Consider the following 16,437-nt stretch of genomic DNA (forward strand, 5'->3'; position numbering starts at 1 on the left):
TTGATGGTTCTCAGGCTTTTTGTTTGTAGAATGAGGGTATTGATGGTCTCTAAATTCTCTTCTATTTTTTAATCTCTGTAGTAATGTTGGTGTCTATATGTTACAGAATAAGAAAACAACCTAACTCAACATATGTCAGCATAATTATTTTCCAAAAAATGGTATAAAAGGGTTTATACCACCTGTGTTTCATATGTGAATTGCTTCAGTGGATTAAAAATTTATCTATATACACACTATTATATAAGTTATGACACCTGAGTTGGTACATAATAGGTTAATAAAAATAAAAGTAGAGAGCTGGATAAAATGAGATTATTTGAGTCCTGTCTAAACCTTATAAAATTTTCTGGCATTTGAACATAAGAACTGAACAATGCAGCAGATAAAGTGATTCTCCTTGAAGCAAAGCCCAGAGCAAGGAGAAAACATTGCCCATTACTGCCTTCTGGAGCCTTTTTCCACGTATAAATATGCACTGTAAATTAACAGCATTCTCCCTTACCAAAAAGAGTATGGGTTTCTTTTTCTTCATGTACCATCAAACATAAAGACAACACTCATTAAAAGTTGAGTAATGAGGAAGCTCCATTGGGTGGTTTAATTTTAGGAAGCATCAGTGTTGAAGATGGACCAAAAAAAGCATGTTCGCTGAGACTTGGAATACAATGCAGTTGCTCTCAATAGCTAAAAACAATTGGGAATTCCCCGGCGGTCCATTGCTTTTACTGCTGAGGGCATGGGTTCGATCCCTGGTCAGGGAACTAAGATCCCGCAAGCCGCGCAGCCAAAAAAAAAAAAAAAAAAAAAAAAAATTGTTGAAATAAGCATGATATGAATACTCTGAGACCTCGAATGAAGCATTCCCGTTGCTCACTTTGTTTCATGAAAGTATACAAACTTATGCACATACACATACAGCGTTACACTTCTCTATTTGGCCTTTGTAAAACCTGTATGGTCTATATTTCTGTACATGATTTGTTTTTCTCCTGATTTCCTCTCTTTCTTTTGTGGATACACATAATGTTTATTTCAAACATTCTTCTAAAATTAAATATATAGTCTATGAGTAACAATGCTGCTTATCAATTGTATTTCACTGATGTAGTAGATCACTTACAGAAGACATGGAAAAGTTTTCCATCAGTTTCCTTTCTTTTGAACTGCTCAGAGCCCTAATAATTGCTTGGCTTCTGAACTGAATTGCCAAACACCTTTTTCTAAAACCTTACATTCTCTCTTAAATTATGAAATCCCTCTCCACCCAAATACCAACCTCTGTAGAAGAGACAGAAGACAGATAGGGTACATAGCAGCCCCTGCTCATGTTTCTGAGAAAATCAAACAGGCCCCCAAAGAATATGAACATTAAGTGATATAAATGCAGCAGTTTGATTTAGGGAAGTTTTTAGTGTGTTTGCTTTTGGTGTGTTTTTTCATCATGATGGTAAGAATGGTATCACCATTACAAATACAGAGAGAGTATTTGCACCAAAGATATGCAGGATAGGATCTGTAGGTATATGGACATCCAAAAGAAAACATCTAGGAAGTGAAACCAGAGAGGCCCATAAGCTAAGGCCAGAGTAGAACCCTGTAAGATGCATTATGGGAGCCGAGCACAAGGTGTCACACGGGGCCAATGGCCTCATTTGCCCAGGGACTGGAGTTCAGACACTGATTTGGAAGGATACCTAAGCCGCAGGATAATGCAAAAGTCTCAGGCACACTGTAGATTGTGAAACATGCGGCGAACCCATTTCTCTAAGGCAAGTACAGGAAGTTGCTCACTATATATTTTTCTTCTGCGCATGCAGTCCTTGCAGTTAGGCAACGACAGATTATTAGATAAGCATCTCCCAGTTGGTATATAAGCACTCAGACTAACTGAGTGAGGTGTCCTTTCCCCCAAAACACTACTCTTTCATGCCAAGGACCTCTAGACCTAGGGGTTTTAAGTGCCTTGCTTTTGATTTCATGTAACTTACTTGAGCAGTGAAGACTAAGTATCTACAGTTTGAATTTCTCTTGCAGTTCTTATGTTTCTGATCAGTTTCTTATGAAGAATGAGCTTAAAGGGCACCCATATTCTCTCCAAGGCAGAGCTTGTTATTAATACAATGTTAGGGCTCAGTCAGAAGAACACCAAGTACTGCGCCCTCTGTTTGGAAAAGTTCTCTATATTAGCCCCTACGTGCACCTTTATGTAAGGAATCACTGTATGGGGCAAACGTTCCCTTCTCTAGATAGCTTATAAGCATCTTGCTTGATAAATTTACATTAGAAATTCAATTAACTTTATATTAAAAGGTCAATTAACTTGGCCACGGTAGAGTTTGTTTTTAATTACTTTTCCTTGTAGGGCTTCTTTTCTTGTCCAAGAACAAGTGACACTATCAAATGATAGTCTCATTGCCTGTGGTTGCCTGAAATTCATTTGCAAAACACACTGGAAATGACTGTCTTGGTTAAATGAATTAATAGGACACTCTTTGGGCAATTCATCACTCTTATAAACCTTAGGACATAAAATATCACAAGCAATAATAGAGTATTTTAGCTTAAACGCACTGTATTAGATCATTCATGACAGTATCTTTCATTACCTGTCCTTGTTGGTTTCTGTTTTCTTGGTGAAAGATGATAATAACATAAAATTATTTTAACAGTCAGTCCTTATTACATTATATTACAGTGTATTTTATGAAAAATGAGCAAATGATGACATCAAAAACTAGCTATCCTATTCCTTTAGAGGGCTCTTGGTTATCTTTGTGTTAAGATGGGCAGATTAGAACATTACACTTAGAAGACTCAAGAGATTACCATTTGGCACTACGTGACAAGTGGAAATGTAGTGTCCACTTGTTACCAAGTTGTAACCTATACTAACCATCACTCCATGGTTATTTCAAATGAAAACAATAATAAGGATATAAACATATGAATAATATGTTTAAATATTATACCTGACTATATATTATTATATATGGATATATTATATATTATAAATAATATATGACTATATTATGTTATAGTATTAATATATCATATATATCATATAATATATATTATTATTATGTTAACTCGGACCTCCAGATGACTAGCAACTTAAAAGTAAAGCATACACTACTCAGGAGTTTGATATGAGGCAAAGTCTGGAGATGATTTTTCTTGTTTTATTTTTGCAGAAAGGACCTACCTCCACCTTAGAGAAGCACTTTAGAAACTAATCTATATAAATCTCACTACAAACCTATGAGACAATTCACTGTTCCCATTTTACTGATGAGCAAACTGAAGCTTATGTTTCAGCCAAGTTCACACAGTTCATTAGTGGCAGAGTCAGAAACTACACCCACATTAACCTGTCTTTCCAGACTTCCCAATTCCCCTAGGATAAAAGCACTGGCTCTAAGTAATGAGAACATGAACTGCTTACGAAAGGGAGTTGGGGAGTGTGCTGAATTCTTAGAGGGCAGCTTTAGAACTGAGCCAGAGGAAGGGAATGGTTTAGGCCAGTGCAACTCAAAAAGAGTGGGGTCACAAGAGTGTAAATTAACTGCGTCATTAAGCATACTTTTCCCCATAGCAATGCTTTCTCAATGAAAGGAGCTGTGCACTGATTTACTTTCCAGCACACACTTATCTTCTCATGCACCAGTAATAGTTTGCAAACCATTAACCAGTCTATGGACCTTGCTTTAAGTGGCACAAGCTTAAGGAATGTCTTATGAAATTTCCCTTTTCTGTGAACAGTTAAATCATTTTGGATCAAAGGTATCCTCAAAGTTATCCTATATTTTTTCCATTTATATATAAAAAAAATAAGAAAGCCACACGTATCCATATCACAGATAATAATGAAGGCCGATGTCTTAAACGCTGTAAATCTACGCGGACATTAATCTTAGCTGAAGTGGTATGTCTCTTACTAGTTTTAACAAACTAATCTCTGCTAAAAGCAAAGGAAGATGGCTTTCCTAAAGAATGAACAATGTCGCTGTCAGACAGCATGATGTTTGGAGTGAAGTACAAATTTTAAAATGTGTTATTCATACCTGCACCACCACCAATGCTTAGAATCTTAATTTCAGATTTTGTGTCTCCAATCCTGAAAAAAAAAAAATTATGTAGTTTAAGAAAAATGTGCCAGGTGGTTTGTAAAATCTGATTATCAAGTCTAGTTGAAGAGAACAGACTAAAATTACAGTGAACAAAAGCTAGGCCAACAAGAAAGGCCTCGATCATTTCAGTGGCTATATTGCTGTCTTCAGACGTCTTTAGAAGTAAAGGTTCCACTTATTACCAACCTTGAACTGGGAGACTTTCAGAAACAGCACTATAAACATCTCAGACGTAGGAAATAGCATTTGTTTGAAGATTGTTTGGAGAACAAAAACAGAAAAAGTGGGCCTTTGAGTCTGGTAATATAATAAACCATTCATTGTAGATGGGAGAAAGGCTAAGGTGATTCATACTATCTCTGATATTTGCCTTGTTTCCTTCTTCTTGCTAACTTCCTTTCAATAAACAAATGTTTATTAAGCATTTATTATGTGCCTATCCTAAGCACTGATACATAAAAATGAAGAGACCACTTTGCTGTCAAGTTGAAATGTGAGACAATAAAGCCCAGTATTATGGCTCTATACAGAAATAGAGTGGAACTGATGGACTGGGATGCAACAGTAGGACTTTCTTTAAACTGATGTAAAAAAAAAAAAAAGGGGGGGGGTCAGAAAAAGGACGAGGTGCACGATGACTGCCACGTTGTGAATTTGGATGACTGGGTGAAGGGTGTTATCGAAAAGGAAGCTGGACAATATGATTTTATGGCAAGTTTACGTTTTTTCAGTGTTTTGTGTTTCTTTTTTTGATCTGAATTCAACAGACATTTGGATATGCAAGATTGAAGCTGGGTAGGAGAGAGATCAGGACTGATGATGTATTCTGGAGAATTATCATATAGTAATGGTCGAAACTAGGAGAATAGATTCTATCACCCAAGGGTATTGCAAAGAGAAGAGCAGTGGGATTATGACAAGATACCAACTTTTAAAAGTCATGGGATAATGGGGAACACACAAAGAAGACAGAGAGGAAAGCAGTAAAGCTCAGAGAGATGATAAGAGAATTAGAGAAGGAAAAGGCCATTGTACATGGCAGACTGTACTACTAAAACATAAAAAGAGGACAACTCTCCATTGAATTTGGCAATATGAATATCTTTGATAATAGCAGCTTTAAAAGGTGGTTAAGGGCAGGAGTCAGATGGCAGTGGGATTAAAAGTGAACTCGATAAAGAAGAAGAAGATCTAGAGATTTTTGAAAAAGGATGAAAGAGTGAGAACGAAAAAGGGAGACTGCTAGAGAGAAAACATGAACTGAAAGAACGGTGCTTGTTTGTTTGTGCTTCAGGATGGTAAACAAGCCTAGTTTTTGGCTAAAGTGAAGAGCCTGCCCAGAGTAATAGGAAGAAGACAGATTGAAGCGGAGTTCTTAAGGACACTGGGAAACACAGAGTCAAGGACACCTGTGAATGAGTTGCCTTCCTCAGTTCTAATTATCTTCCAGTTCATAATCATGAGTCCTAATACACCCATCCCTGTCTGTGCCCTTGGTTAATTCTTAAAAATGCTTCTATCATTAGCTAGCATAGTGAGGTTACGGAGCAGAGCACCTAGGTTGAAATCCTAGCTTACTAATACGTAACCTTGAGCAAGTTATTGAACTTCTCTGTGCCTTTATTATTGATTCTAAGAAATAGGGTAATAATACCACCTACCTTGTAGGGTTATAATTATAGTATCTGCCTTATGGAGGAGTTGTGAGGATTAAATGATGTAACTGATGTGAATCTTTTAGAAATGTGTCTGCACATGACAAACACTCAACTTATTATTATTCCAGGCACAGCTAAGTGATTTATATGACTTAACTCTTTTTAAAAAAAAAAATTTTATTGAAGTATGGTTGATTTACAATGTTGTGTTAATTACTGCTGCAAAGTGACTCAATTATACATATATATACATTATTTTTTCATATTCTTTTCCATTATGGGTTATCATAGGATACTGAATATAGTTCTGTGTGCTATACAGTAGGACTTTGTTGTTTATTCACTCTGTATATAAAAGCTCACATCTGGGACTTCCCTGGTGGTGCATTGGTTGGGGGCCCGCCTGCCGATGCAGAGGACACAGGTTTGACTCCTGGTCTGGGAGGATCCCACGTGCCACAGAGGGGCTGGTCCCGTGTGCCACAACTACTGAGCCTGCGCTCTAGAGCCCACGAGCCACAACTACTGAGCCCGCATGCCACAACTGCTGAGCCTGCATGCCTAGAGCCTGTGCTCCACAGTGGGAGAGGCCACTGCGATGAGAAGCCTGTGCACCACAATGAAGAGTAGCCCCTGCTTGCCTCAACCAGAGAAAGCCTGAACGCAGCAATGAAGACCCACGGCAGCCAAAAATAAATAAATAGACAAATAAGTAAATTTATATAAAAAAAAAGCTCACATCTGCTCACCCCAACCTCCCATTCCATGCCTCCCCCAACCCCCTCCTCCTTGGCAACCACCAGTCTGTTTTCTGTGTCCGTGATTCTGTTTCTGTTTCCTAGGTAGGTTCATTTGTGTCACATTGTAGATTCCACATATAAGTGATATCATATGGCATTTGTCTTTCTCTTTCTGATTTATTTCACTTAGTGTGATAATCTCTAGTCGCATCCATGTTGCTGCAAATGGCGTTATTTCTTTTTCTTTTTTTTCTTTTTGGCTGCATTGGGTCTCCGTTGCTGCGTGCAGGTTTTCTCTAATTACTCTTTGTTGCAGTGCACAGCTTCTCACTGCAGTGGCTTCTCTTGTTGCTGAGCATGGGCTCTAGGAGCACAGGCTTCAGTAGCTGCAGCACGTGGGCTCAGTAGTTGCAGCACGTGGGCCCTAGAGTGTGCAGGCTTCAGCAGTTGTGGCTTGCGGGCTCTAGAGCACAGGCTCAGTAGTTGTGGCTCACAGGCGTAGTTGCTCCGCGGCTTGTGGGATCTTCTGGACCAGGGATCAAACCCATGTCCCCTGCATTGGCAGGCAGATTCTTAACCACTGCGCCACCAGGGAAGTCCCACAAATGGCACAGCTGAGTAGTATTCCATTGTGTGTATGTACTACATCTTCTTTAGCCATTCATTTGTTGATGGACATTTAGGTTGTTTCCATGTCTTGGCTATTGTGAATAGTGCTGCTAGGAACATAGGGGTGCATAGGGATGTATATTTTTGAATTATATTTTTGCCTGAATATATGCCCAGGAGTGGGATTGCTGGATCATATGGTAGTTCCATTTTTAGTGTTCTGAGGAACCTCCATACTGTTTTCCATAGTGGCTGCACCAACTTACATTCCCACCAACAGTGTAGGAGGGTTCCCTTTTCTCCACACCTTCTCCAGCATTTGTTATTTGTAGACTTTTTAATGATGGTCAGTCTGACCAGTGTGAGGTGGTCCCTCATTGTAGTTTTGATTTGCATTTCTCTAAGAATTAGCAATGTTGGGCATCTTTTTATGTGCCTGTCGGTCATCTGTAGTGAATTAACTCTTTGAATTCTTACAACTCCTCTATGAGTTAGATACTATTATCATCCTATTTCATATATTATGATGATAACTAAGAATTACTGAAAACTTGCTATTTTCCGGGCAAGGATCTAAATGCATTATATGTGACAACAACAAACTTTACTATTTACAGCTGTATGCTATAAGCATCCTCACCCTGTTTACCACCTCCAGATAGGGGATTGAATAATTCCTCCGTGAAAAAATAATCCACTTCACTAAATAAACTTATCTATATTGGCATCTGAGAATCTCCCATCAAGTGCAAAATCTACATCAAATTACTACGGTAAGCTGACTGCTCAACAGACTGTTCCTGTACATACACAGAGAGGACCTGAACTAATTTTTAGTGCCTCATTATTTGATTGGATGGACAACCAAGACTCATCAGTAGTTGGGGAGCTCCCCTAACATGAGAGAGACCAAAAGAAACAGAAAAGGAGAATTCAGAAGAAACATGCAGAGAGCAGAGGAAAATTTTATAATAAATAAAAGATGGCATTATATCTATGAAAGATGAACAGGATGCTATAAAAAAGGAACATTCTTGGAAATTAAAAATACAATAGCAAACAATAGAGGGCTGAAAGATAAAATTGTGAAAACTGGAAATATAAGAAAATTAGAGAATCAACTGAGAAAGTCTTCTGTTTGATGAATAGAAGTTCCAGAAAGAAAGAAAGAAAAAAAGCAAAACAGAGGGCAGGAATGATTAAATAATACCAAAGCTTCCCTAAACTGAAGGATCTGAATCTTAATTGAAATGGCCCAGGGACTACTCACAAAAATGGGTGAGAAAGACCCACACCATAACTCATCATCTTAAAATTTCAGAATACTAGATATAAGAGAAGATCCTAAAAAACAGAAAGGTCACAAACCAAAGATGAAGAATTTGAATGGCATTAGATTTCTCAACAGTAACTACAAGACCATGGAAAAATATCTTTAAATTTCTGATATAAAATCATTTTCATTGTAGAGTTTTCTACCCAAACTATCTAACTATCTAACGATGATGAGCAAGGAGTGAAAGCATTTTTAAACACACAAAGTCTCAAAAAATTTACCTCCCATGCACTCTTTCTTAGAAAGTTCTTAAAGGATTAGCAGGGAAGAAAAAAAAAAAAGACTAAAGAAACCAAGAAAAAAACAGCATCAGATCCAGAAGCTGGGAATTCAGTACTGGAGAGAGAAGGGAATTTCTAGAAGATGAAATAAATTCCTCATCAATACTTGTATAGCAGGCCAAAAGCAAATCAACCCAGACTGGAAAAAAAGAACAGAGAACTCCAGAAAAGATGTTTCCATGAGGAAAAATCAGCAGGTTACTTGATCTGTTGGAATATATTGAGAGGAGATTAATACTTCTGCTTAGGGTATAAGTAGTGATAGGTACATAGGAAGCTAAGTAAATAAACTAAAATCAAGACAGTAGTTAACTCTAGAAAAAACAAAAGGCTGTACATGAAAGGAAATATAATGATTGTAGTAATGATAGTATAAATGCATTGTTCAATTATGAAAAATATTTACACAGGCAAAATGATATGATATAAACAAATTAACCCAAATTTAGACATATATATGTATATATTCATATATATATATATATATACACGTATATATTATATATACCCACTATATATATCTATGTTGTATTGACATGATGGGGGGAGGGATGTGCATGTTTATTTAGCTACTTTAATACATCAAAATTAAGAAAGAGAATAACATGTTATTTAGAATTAGGAAAGAAAATTCCTAACAACTAAATGTTTTCAGAGTGTTGAAAGTGGTTGTCTCCGGAGAGCCCGAATCAGGAATGGAAGTGGGTAAGGCAAGGAACCACTATTTTTGTTGTCGTTATTCTAAGCATCCATAGTATGTCTTCAAACCAAACGGATGGCGGAAGTAAACCAAGGATCTGCATAAGCCACAGACATGAACACAGATGCTTAGTATTGCAAAAGAACTCAGAAATTAACTCATTACCTTTAATTTCAGAAATAAGCAAAAAGACTCAAAGAAGTAAACTATAATTAGTTCCTAGATAAGAAATTGTATTTGCTGTCTGCTTTGATTTTTGCATTGTTATCCTATTACTTATTAATATATGATACTCAATTTAAAAAAAACACATTTAAAAACTGAACCATGAAAAATAGAAGATAGAAAGGGTAATAAAATTCCATATACATCCAACAATGCCTTCGCTGGTCAGGTGGAGTTAACTGTCCTGGTGAAAGCATTACAGGCCTACAATAGAAAAATCCAGCAAAAGATAAAAATATCAGTTTCCTTTGCTGATAGGAAACTTTCCTTTCCAGTTGCAAATTGGATCCCCAGCCATTTTCCCCAGTTTTCCATCATTATTTCCTGAAGCGCAGAGTAAGTTCCCGCAATCCACCCCCAGATAAGTGATTTGATTATCGTTGCCATGTGAAATCTGTTACTCTCATAATGCTTATCAGCTCTGGCACAAATTGAACACATTAATCACCCAAAAAAAAAGGAGTCTGTGAGAAGGGTAGACACTAATGAGTTTCACTGATAATGGGAAAATGCTTTTTTAGGGCCACATTGCTAATATTAAGTTGAAAGTAAAAGACAATTATTATTATTTTTTTTTTGGAGAGAGGTAACTATAATAATGGATAAGGAGAATGAATTTAAATGGGTATTAAGAGAATTGAGAGGCACCCACTCAGTCCTCAGGGGTAAATAGTATTTGGTAATTATTTGATTCTAATGCAAAAATACTGGACTTCGTTGGGGATTTTTTTTTTTTTTTTTTTTTTTTTTTGGAAGGTAAAATTTGGAGGAGGGCTGAAAAATCTGAGCTCAAAGATTGGGATCTTATCTTTTCCCAAAGGAACGTGGATTCGTGCCTTCAGATGGTTAACGCTTATCTCCCAGCAGCTGGAAATCCAGCACAAATCAGAGCCTTTGAACGTTTCAAGCGAGCGTCTAACTGAAACGCGGCAGGAGAAGGGGCACCGGAGGGTCGAGCGGGGCGGCTGTCAGTACCTCGTTCTTATCCCCGCGCCCAGCCTCCCGGGATGGCCTTGACCCATCTATCACTGCACAGAACGAGACCGAGGCTTGTCCATGGGACAAAAACGGCCTTTTTTTTCGGTTACCTTGCTAGTATGCCCGGCAGCTTCTCGTCCATGAATTGCTGCATGCACTGATGCTCCGTGGAATTGTTGAGAAACCTCCGGAAAGATTCAACATATCTGCTGTGGTCAGAAAACAAGCTCTTCATGGAAGATGCCATGTTTGGTTTTCTGAGAAAGACAAGGAGGGAAGGGAGGTCTAACTTCCCTCTTCCCTTCCTTCCCTTCCCTGTTCCTTCTTTCTCTCTCCACCCGCACCAGTTTATATCCAAAAAAAAAAAAAAAAAAAAACCCACAAAAAAGCCCTGCTTTGAATTTAATGTGCTGGAGAGGCTGGGTTTGCAAAGCTCGTTACTAAGTGACTATTTGTACAGGACTTTGCCCCTGAGACTTTAACCCCGGCACGGGCGTTTTAGAAGAAATGAGTAGTAAAGCAAAGCAGTAAATCCACTGCTGAAACTTGTTTTAAAACTCATGAAGTTCAGAAAGCCCTAAAAACAGATGACATTCAAATCACTTCCTGTTTTGGCAGCAGGGGCCAGCCAGTAAGTTCCCAGTGGGAACGGGGCTGCTTTCAGCGCCAAAGGCAGCAAAGGCAGGAATAAACAGGCCAGCTGCAAGGTTATAAACCACTTCCAGAAATCTACAGCTGCTGAATCTTTGACAAAAGATTGTCATCTGCCTCCAGGCTTTCTGTTAGGAGAGTTTCATGCCTTCACATCCCTAAACGCTTGAACTTTAAACTCTGCTGCATTTCTTCATATGCTGATTGATTTGTTGTGATTCAGGAACAGAGCTATTAACTGAAAGGTCTGAGAAGCCTGGTTGGGAGGTACTGTGGATGTATTGATAGTTTCTGACTCTGCCACTAATAAACTGTGTGAACTTGGCTGAAACGTAAGTTTCAGTTTGCTCATCAGTAAAATGGGAACAGTGAATTATATCTCACAGGTTGTAGTGAGAATTATATAAATAACATTTATAAAGTGCTTTAGCACATTATTACCGCATAATAACTGGCTCCTTCTGCAACAGTAGAACAACGAAAAAGCAGTGGTTTTATGTATGGACACTGAAAATTGAATTTTATATTATTTTCACATGTCACAAAATATTACTCTTCTTTGGATTTTTTTCAATCATTTAAAAATGTAAAAGTTATTCTTAGCTCGTGGGCTGCACAAAATCAAGTGCTGGCCTGGATATGGCCCAGTGGCCCTGGTTGGTCGACCCCTAGGCCTCTGTACATGTGCTACTTAACTCCCATCTCTATGCAAAGAGCCTCGCCTTCTTCATACTGACTCTCACAATTTTTTAATTCTTATATTACCATTTTCTACCCTTCTCTTTAGAACTTAATCCAAATCATTCATTCATGTATTCATCTACTGAACAAATATTTAGTAAGGGTCTACTGTGTGCCATTCTGCTGAGAAGAAATAACCTTAACCTCTATTTTCCTACTAAAAACTTCCTACTAAAAACTAAAACTAACTAAAACTCAATCTTCACCTGAGGCCCTCGCCTGCCTCACTTGTTCACACGTCTTTCCCAACAATCTGCTCTTCATGTGTGACTCATCAAGGATTTCCTCTCCATTCTTGTTGCTTTCATGATACTGAGATTCTCTCTTTTTTTTTTTCTCACCCACTTTCCTGCATTAGGAGTCACACTTTCAGCATGACTTGCACTTGACTAAATGCTGGTTTTAGCAATCACAACTACCTTTTAAAATTGCATTTAGAATATCCATTTCGTAATCCATAATGCATCTGGAATGTCCCTGGAGATTAAAACATCTAGCTGGCTGGTTGGGATGACTAAGTTTTCCCCTCTTTTTTGAAAATTGGGGCAAACAGTCCAGCACATCTATCATTTGCCATGACTTCTCGAAGGTTACTGGCCATAGCATCATTATTGCTTTTATAAATTGTTTTAGTACATTGGGATACGTTTCTTCTAGGCCTTGAAAGATTGTCAAGTTTAGAATTCTTAGATATTCTCTTACCTACTTTGGGCTTCTGTTCCCTGTTCCCTACCACTTATTAGGCTGTTACTGTGTCAAAGTGCCTTCCATGAATTATCTCCTTTAATACTCCTAACCCTCTGGGGATGAAACTATTGATATCATCAAGCAAGACTCAGAGCACATAAGTTGTACAAGATCACATAACTCATGAGAGAAGAGTCTGGGTCCAAATTCATGTTGTTGAACTCCATGGACTGATTTTTAAAAATTACATCTTATTACCTCTCACCACTTTGTAGCTTTCCAACATAAGGATTATTTTCCATGGTAGAGGAGACTAGAACAAAGCAAAAGTGTAGTAGTTCTGTATTGATCCAATCACCTAGTAATATAATACTATCTGTGTGCTAGGTCAAAAAGCAAAGGGTTTCCCTTGTTTATTCTTATTGCTCTTATATTCTTATTCCATTGCTTTATTCTTATTAGGCTTATGTGCTATTCCAAAAATACAAACAAATGAACCAAAGAGAAAAATATACATTAGCAGAATTCTAAGGACGCATCTTTATTGTACATAGCATTTTTTGGCTCTCTCATTCACCCTGGTATGTAGTCTTCTGAATACAGTCCTTATTGGACTGGCTTCTTACCCTTAGTAATATGCCCCATAGCATAGCATATATGTATATGACAATGGTAATATTGTTAAATTATCATAATCAAATAGTTAGAAGAGTTCATTTTATTTTCTCTCAACAAGAAAAGAGAAGGAAGATATTTTTATACAAATGGATTGGCTCACTTGGTGTGTTGGTTTGTTTGAAATTTAGCAAGTAGGTGACCACAGTAGTCTTGAAGGGAGGTTTGAAATCATAGTACATAAGATTTTAGAGCTCAATTAGACTGGCAATTTCAGGCAAATATAATAGATATCAGGAATCTGAGTTTCAACAGGACAATTGGCTGAGTTTCTCATGAGTGTAGAAACAATCCAAGAAGCAAGAGACCTGAGTGCTATACAAGCTTAGCCTCTTACTAACCAAACAACATTGGATAAACAGCGTAAGTGCTCTATGCTTCCTTCCCCCGCATCCATGTTATATGTAAATATGGGAAAAGAAGGTAGACTAGATGATCTTTAACGTTCCTTGAAGTTCCGATTAGTCTTCATCTTTAAAAAAAAAAAAATAACTGTGAGCCTGTGAAACTGAAAATAGATAGATTCATACCTAGGAGAGCCACTGTATCCAAAGACTGCAGATAATTGATAACCTAAAGATAGTCTCTGGATAGGCAGCCCCTTGACTTTATATGAAATGTCACTGGCCATATTTTATCAGTATAAAGTGCTTGAGCTCACATAGGTGATGATATGCCATATGTCTTGTTTTTAATAGCATAGCTGTTTCAATTGCACTTTATTGACATGTGGTTTATAATGGTTTTGTTTTAATTAACTTATAACAGAAAAAAAAAGTCCCAAAATACCCAGAGAGGAAACAAACCAAACAAAATAATGCAGAAGAAATATTTGGGGAATCATTAGTTAAGAGGGAGAGGGGTGGATGGGTAGACAAATAATGTTAAAAGCTGTAGAAAACAGTGATATTCTAGAGATGTAAAGCTTATATGAAATGTTTAAGGGTGATTATGAGACAAGACAAGGAAGAAATAGTCTAAGAACTTAGTTCCTATTTAATAAGCCAAAAATTTAAAAAGTCACCTGCAAAAGTCTAGAATCCCTTGCAAAGATAGAGGTTGGTAAGTACTTAGAACCTGGTAAATTATCAGGAACTGGGAAATTGTCAAAAAAAGAAAGAAAAGAAAAGAAAAACATAAAATAATGCAATTCATCAAACAGCCTTTGCCTGAGTCTGTGCTACAGATCATCTCGGTTACTGACTCAGTGACCCTAAGGAGTAGGTCTCATGTTGAATTAGGGATCTGGTGAAGGTTAAGGGTTCATGTAAGAGAAACTTTTTTTTTTTTAAATACATGGACCCCCGTATTTTTTTTTTCTGAATTAATTAATTTATTTATTTTTGGCTGTGTTGGGTCTTCGTTTCTGTGCGAGGGCTTTCTCTAGTTGCGGTGAGCGGGGGCCACTCTTCATCGCGGTGCGTGGGCCTCTCACTATTGCGGCCTCTCTTGTTGCGGAGCACGGGCTCCAGACACGCAGGCTCAGTAGTTGTGGCTCATGGGCCCAGTTGCTCCGCGGCATGTGGGATCCTCCCAGACCAGGGCTCAAACCCACGTGCCCTGTGTTGGCAGGCAGATTCTTAACCACTGCGCCACCAGGGAAGTCCAAGAGAAGCTTTTATAAAGAGAGTGGTCATGGTAAATAAACTTCTCTGGCATTTGGTACAGGGGCATGTGCTCAAGAATGTGCCGGGCTAAAACATCCTTCCACCTGGGACCTTGCCTGTGAATGATCCAGAGAATGAAAGGATACACATGCCCAAGAGGTCCCAAAATTACTTTTGTTAAAAAAATCAAAGCATAATTTACATACAATAAAATACATAAATCTCAAGTGTACAGATTGAGGAAACCTTGCACATGTATACATCCCAGAAGATTAACTCATGTCTGTAGTCAATAATACTGCCTCCCTGCCACTCCAGAGAGCCACCGTTCTGACTTTTATCCCCATAGGTTAGTTTTTCCTGTTCTCGAACTTCATGTGAAAGCTCCACACAATACATTCTTTTGTGTCTGACTACTTTTGCTCATCATCATATTTTTGAGATTCACCCATATTTTTTTGGGGGGGGAGGCATCAGCAGTTCATTCTTTTTTATTCCTAGATATTATATTTTATAAATATTTCATAATTTTTAAACCACTTTTCTCTTAATGGATATTTGGGCTATTCCAGGTTGGGGCTATTATGAATAAAGCTGGTAGAAACATTTTTGTACATATCTTTCGGTGGATATAGGCACTTATTTTTGTTACCATGAGTAAAATGTCATAGGATAAGCAAATATTTAACTGTAGAAGGCATCGCAAAAATGTTTTGCAGGGCTTCCCTGGTGGCGCAGTGGTTGAGAGTCCACTTGCAGATGCAGGGGACGCGGGTTCGTGCCCTGGTCCGGGAAGATCCCACATGCCGCAGAGCAGCTGGGCCCGTGAGCCATGGCCGCTGAGCCTGCGCGTCCAGAGCCTGTGCTCCACAATGGGAGAGGCCACAGCAGTGAGAGGCCCGCGTACCACAAAAAAAAAAAAAAAAAAAAAAAAAAAAAAAAAAATGTTTTGCAAATGTCCACAATCACCAGCAAAATATAAGGATATTAATTTCTCCATATCCTCAGCAATTCTGGTATTGCCAGTCATCTTTTTTTTGTTTGTTTGTTTTTGTTTTTTTGAGGTACGTGGGCCTCTCACTGTCCTGGCCCCTCCCATTGCAGAGCACAGGCTCCAGATGCGCAGGCTCAGCGGCCATGGCTCACGGGCCCAGACGCTCCGCGCCATGTGGGATCCTCCCGGACCGGGGCACGAACCCGTGTTCCCTGCATCGGCAGGCGGACTCTCAACCACTGCACCACCAGGGAAGCCCCTGCCAGTCACCTTTGCTTTAACTCTTCTGGGGTTGTGTAGCAGTATCTCTTTGTGGTTTGCATTTGAGTAAAGATTTTTTCCAATACTTGTGGGCCATAAAAGTTATGTAATGTTTTATGAAGGGCCTGTTAAAATCTTTTGTCCGTTTTTTAAACTGTATCATT

The 16,437-nt window shown here is 38.3% G+C and overlaps 1 protein-coding gene across 2 annotated transcripts in view; it reads right to left on the bottom strand.

Annotated features, from left to right (window-relative positions):
* Positions 1 to 11,194, bottom strand: part of HNMT (histamine N-methyltransferase) — a 36,537-nt gene extending 25,343 nt beyond the window's left edge. The window contains exons 1-2 of one of the 2 annotated variants that reach the window (XM_032636535.1): positions 10,768 to 11,194; positions 4,065 to 4,117 (exon numbers count right to left, since the gene is read on the bottom strand). In XM_032636535.1, coding sequence (XP_032492426.1) covers positions 4,065 to 4,117; positions 10,768 to 10,904 — 190 coding nt within the window. In that variant the 5' untranslated portion in view covers positions 10,905 to 11,194. The remainder of the gene's footprint in view (positions 1 to 4,064; positions 4,118 to 10,767) is intronic. The other variant, XM_032636534.1, reaches the window with a different exon arrangement.
* Positions 11,195 to 16,437: the final 5,243 nt, after the last annotated feature.

The sequence above is a fragment of the Phocoena sinus genome, chromosome 7, assembly GCF_008692025.1.
Source record: "Phocoena sinus isolate mPhoSin1 chromosome 7, mPhoSin1.pri, whole genome shotgun sequence".
Classification (NCBI taxonomy): Eukaryota; Metazoa; Chordata; class Mammalia; order Artiodactyla; family Phocoenidae; genus Phocoena; species Phocoena sinus.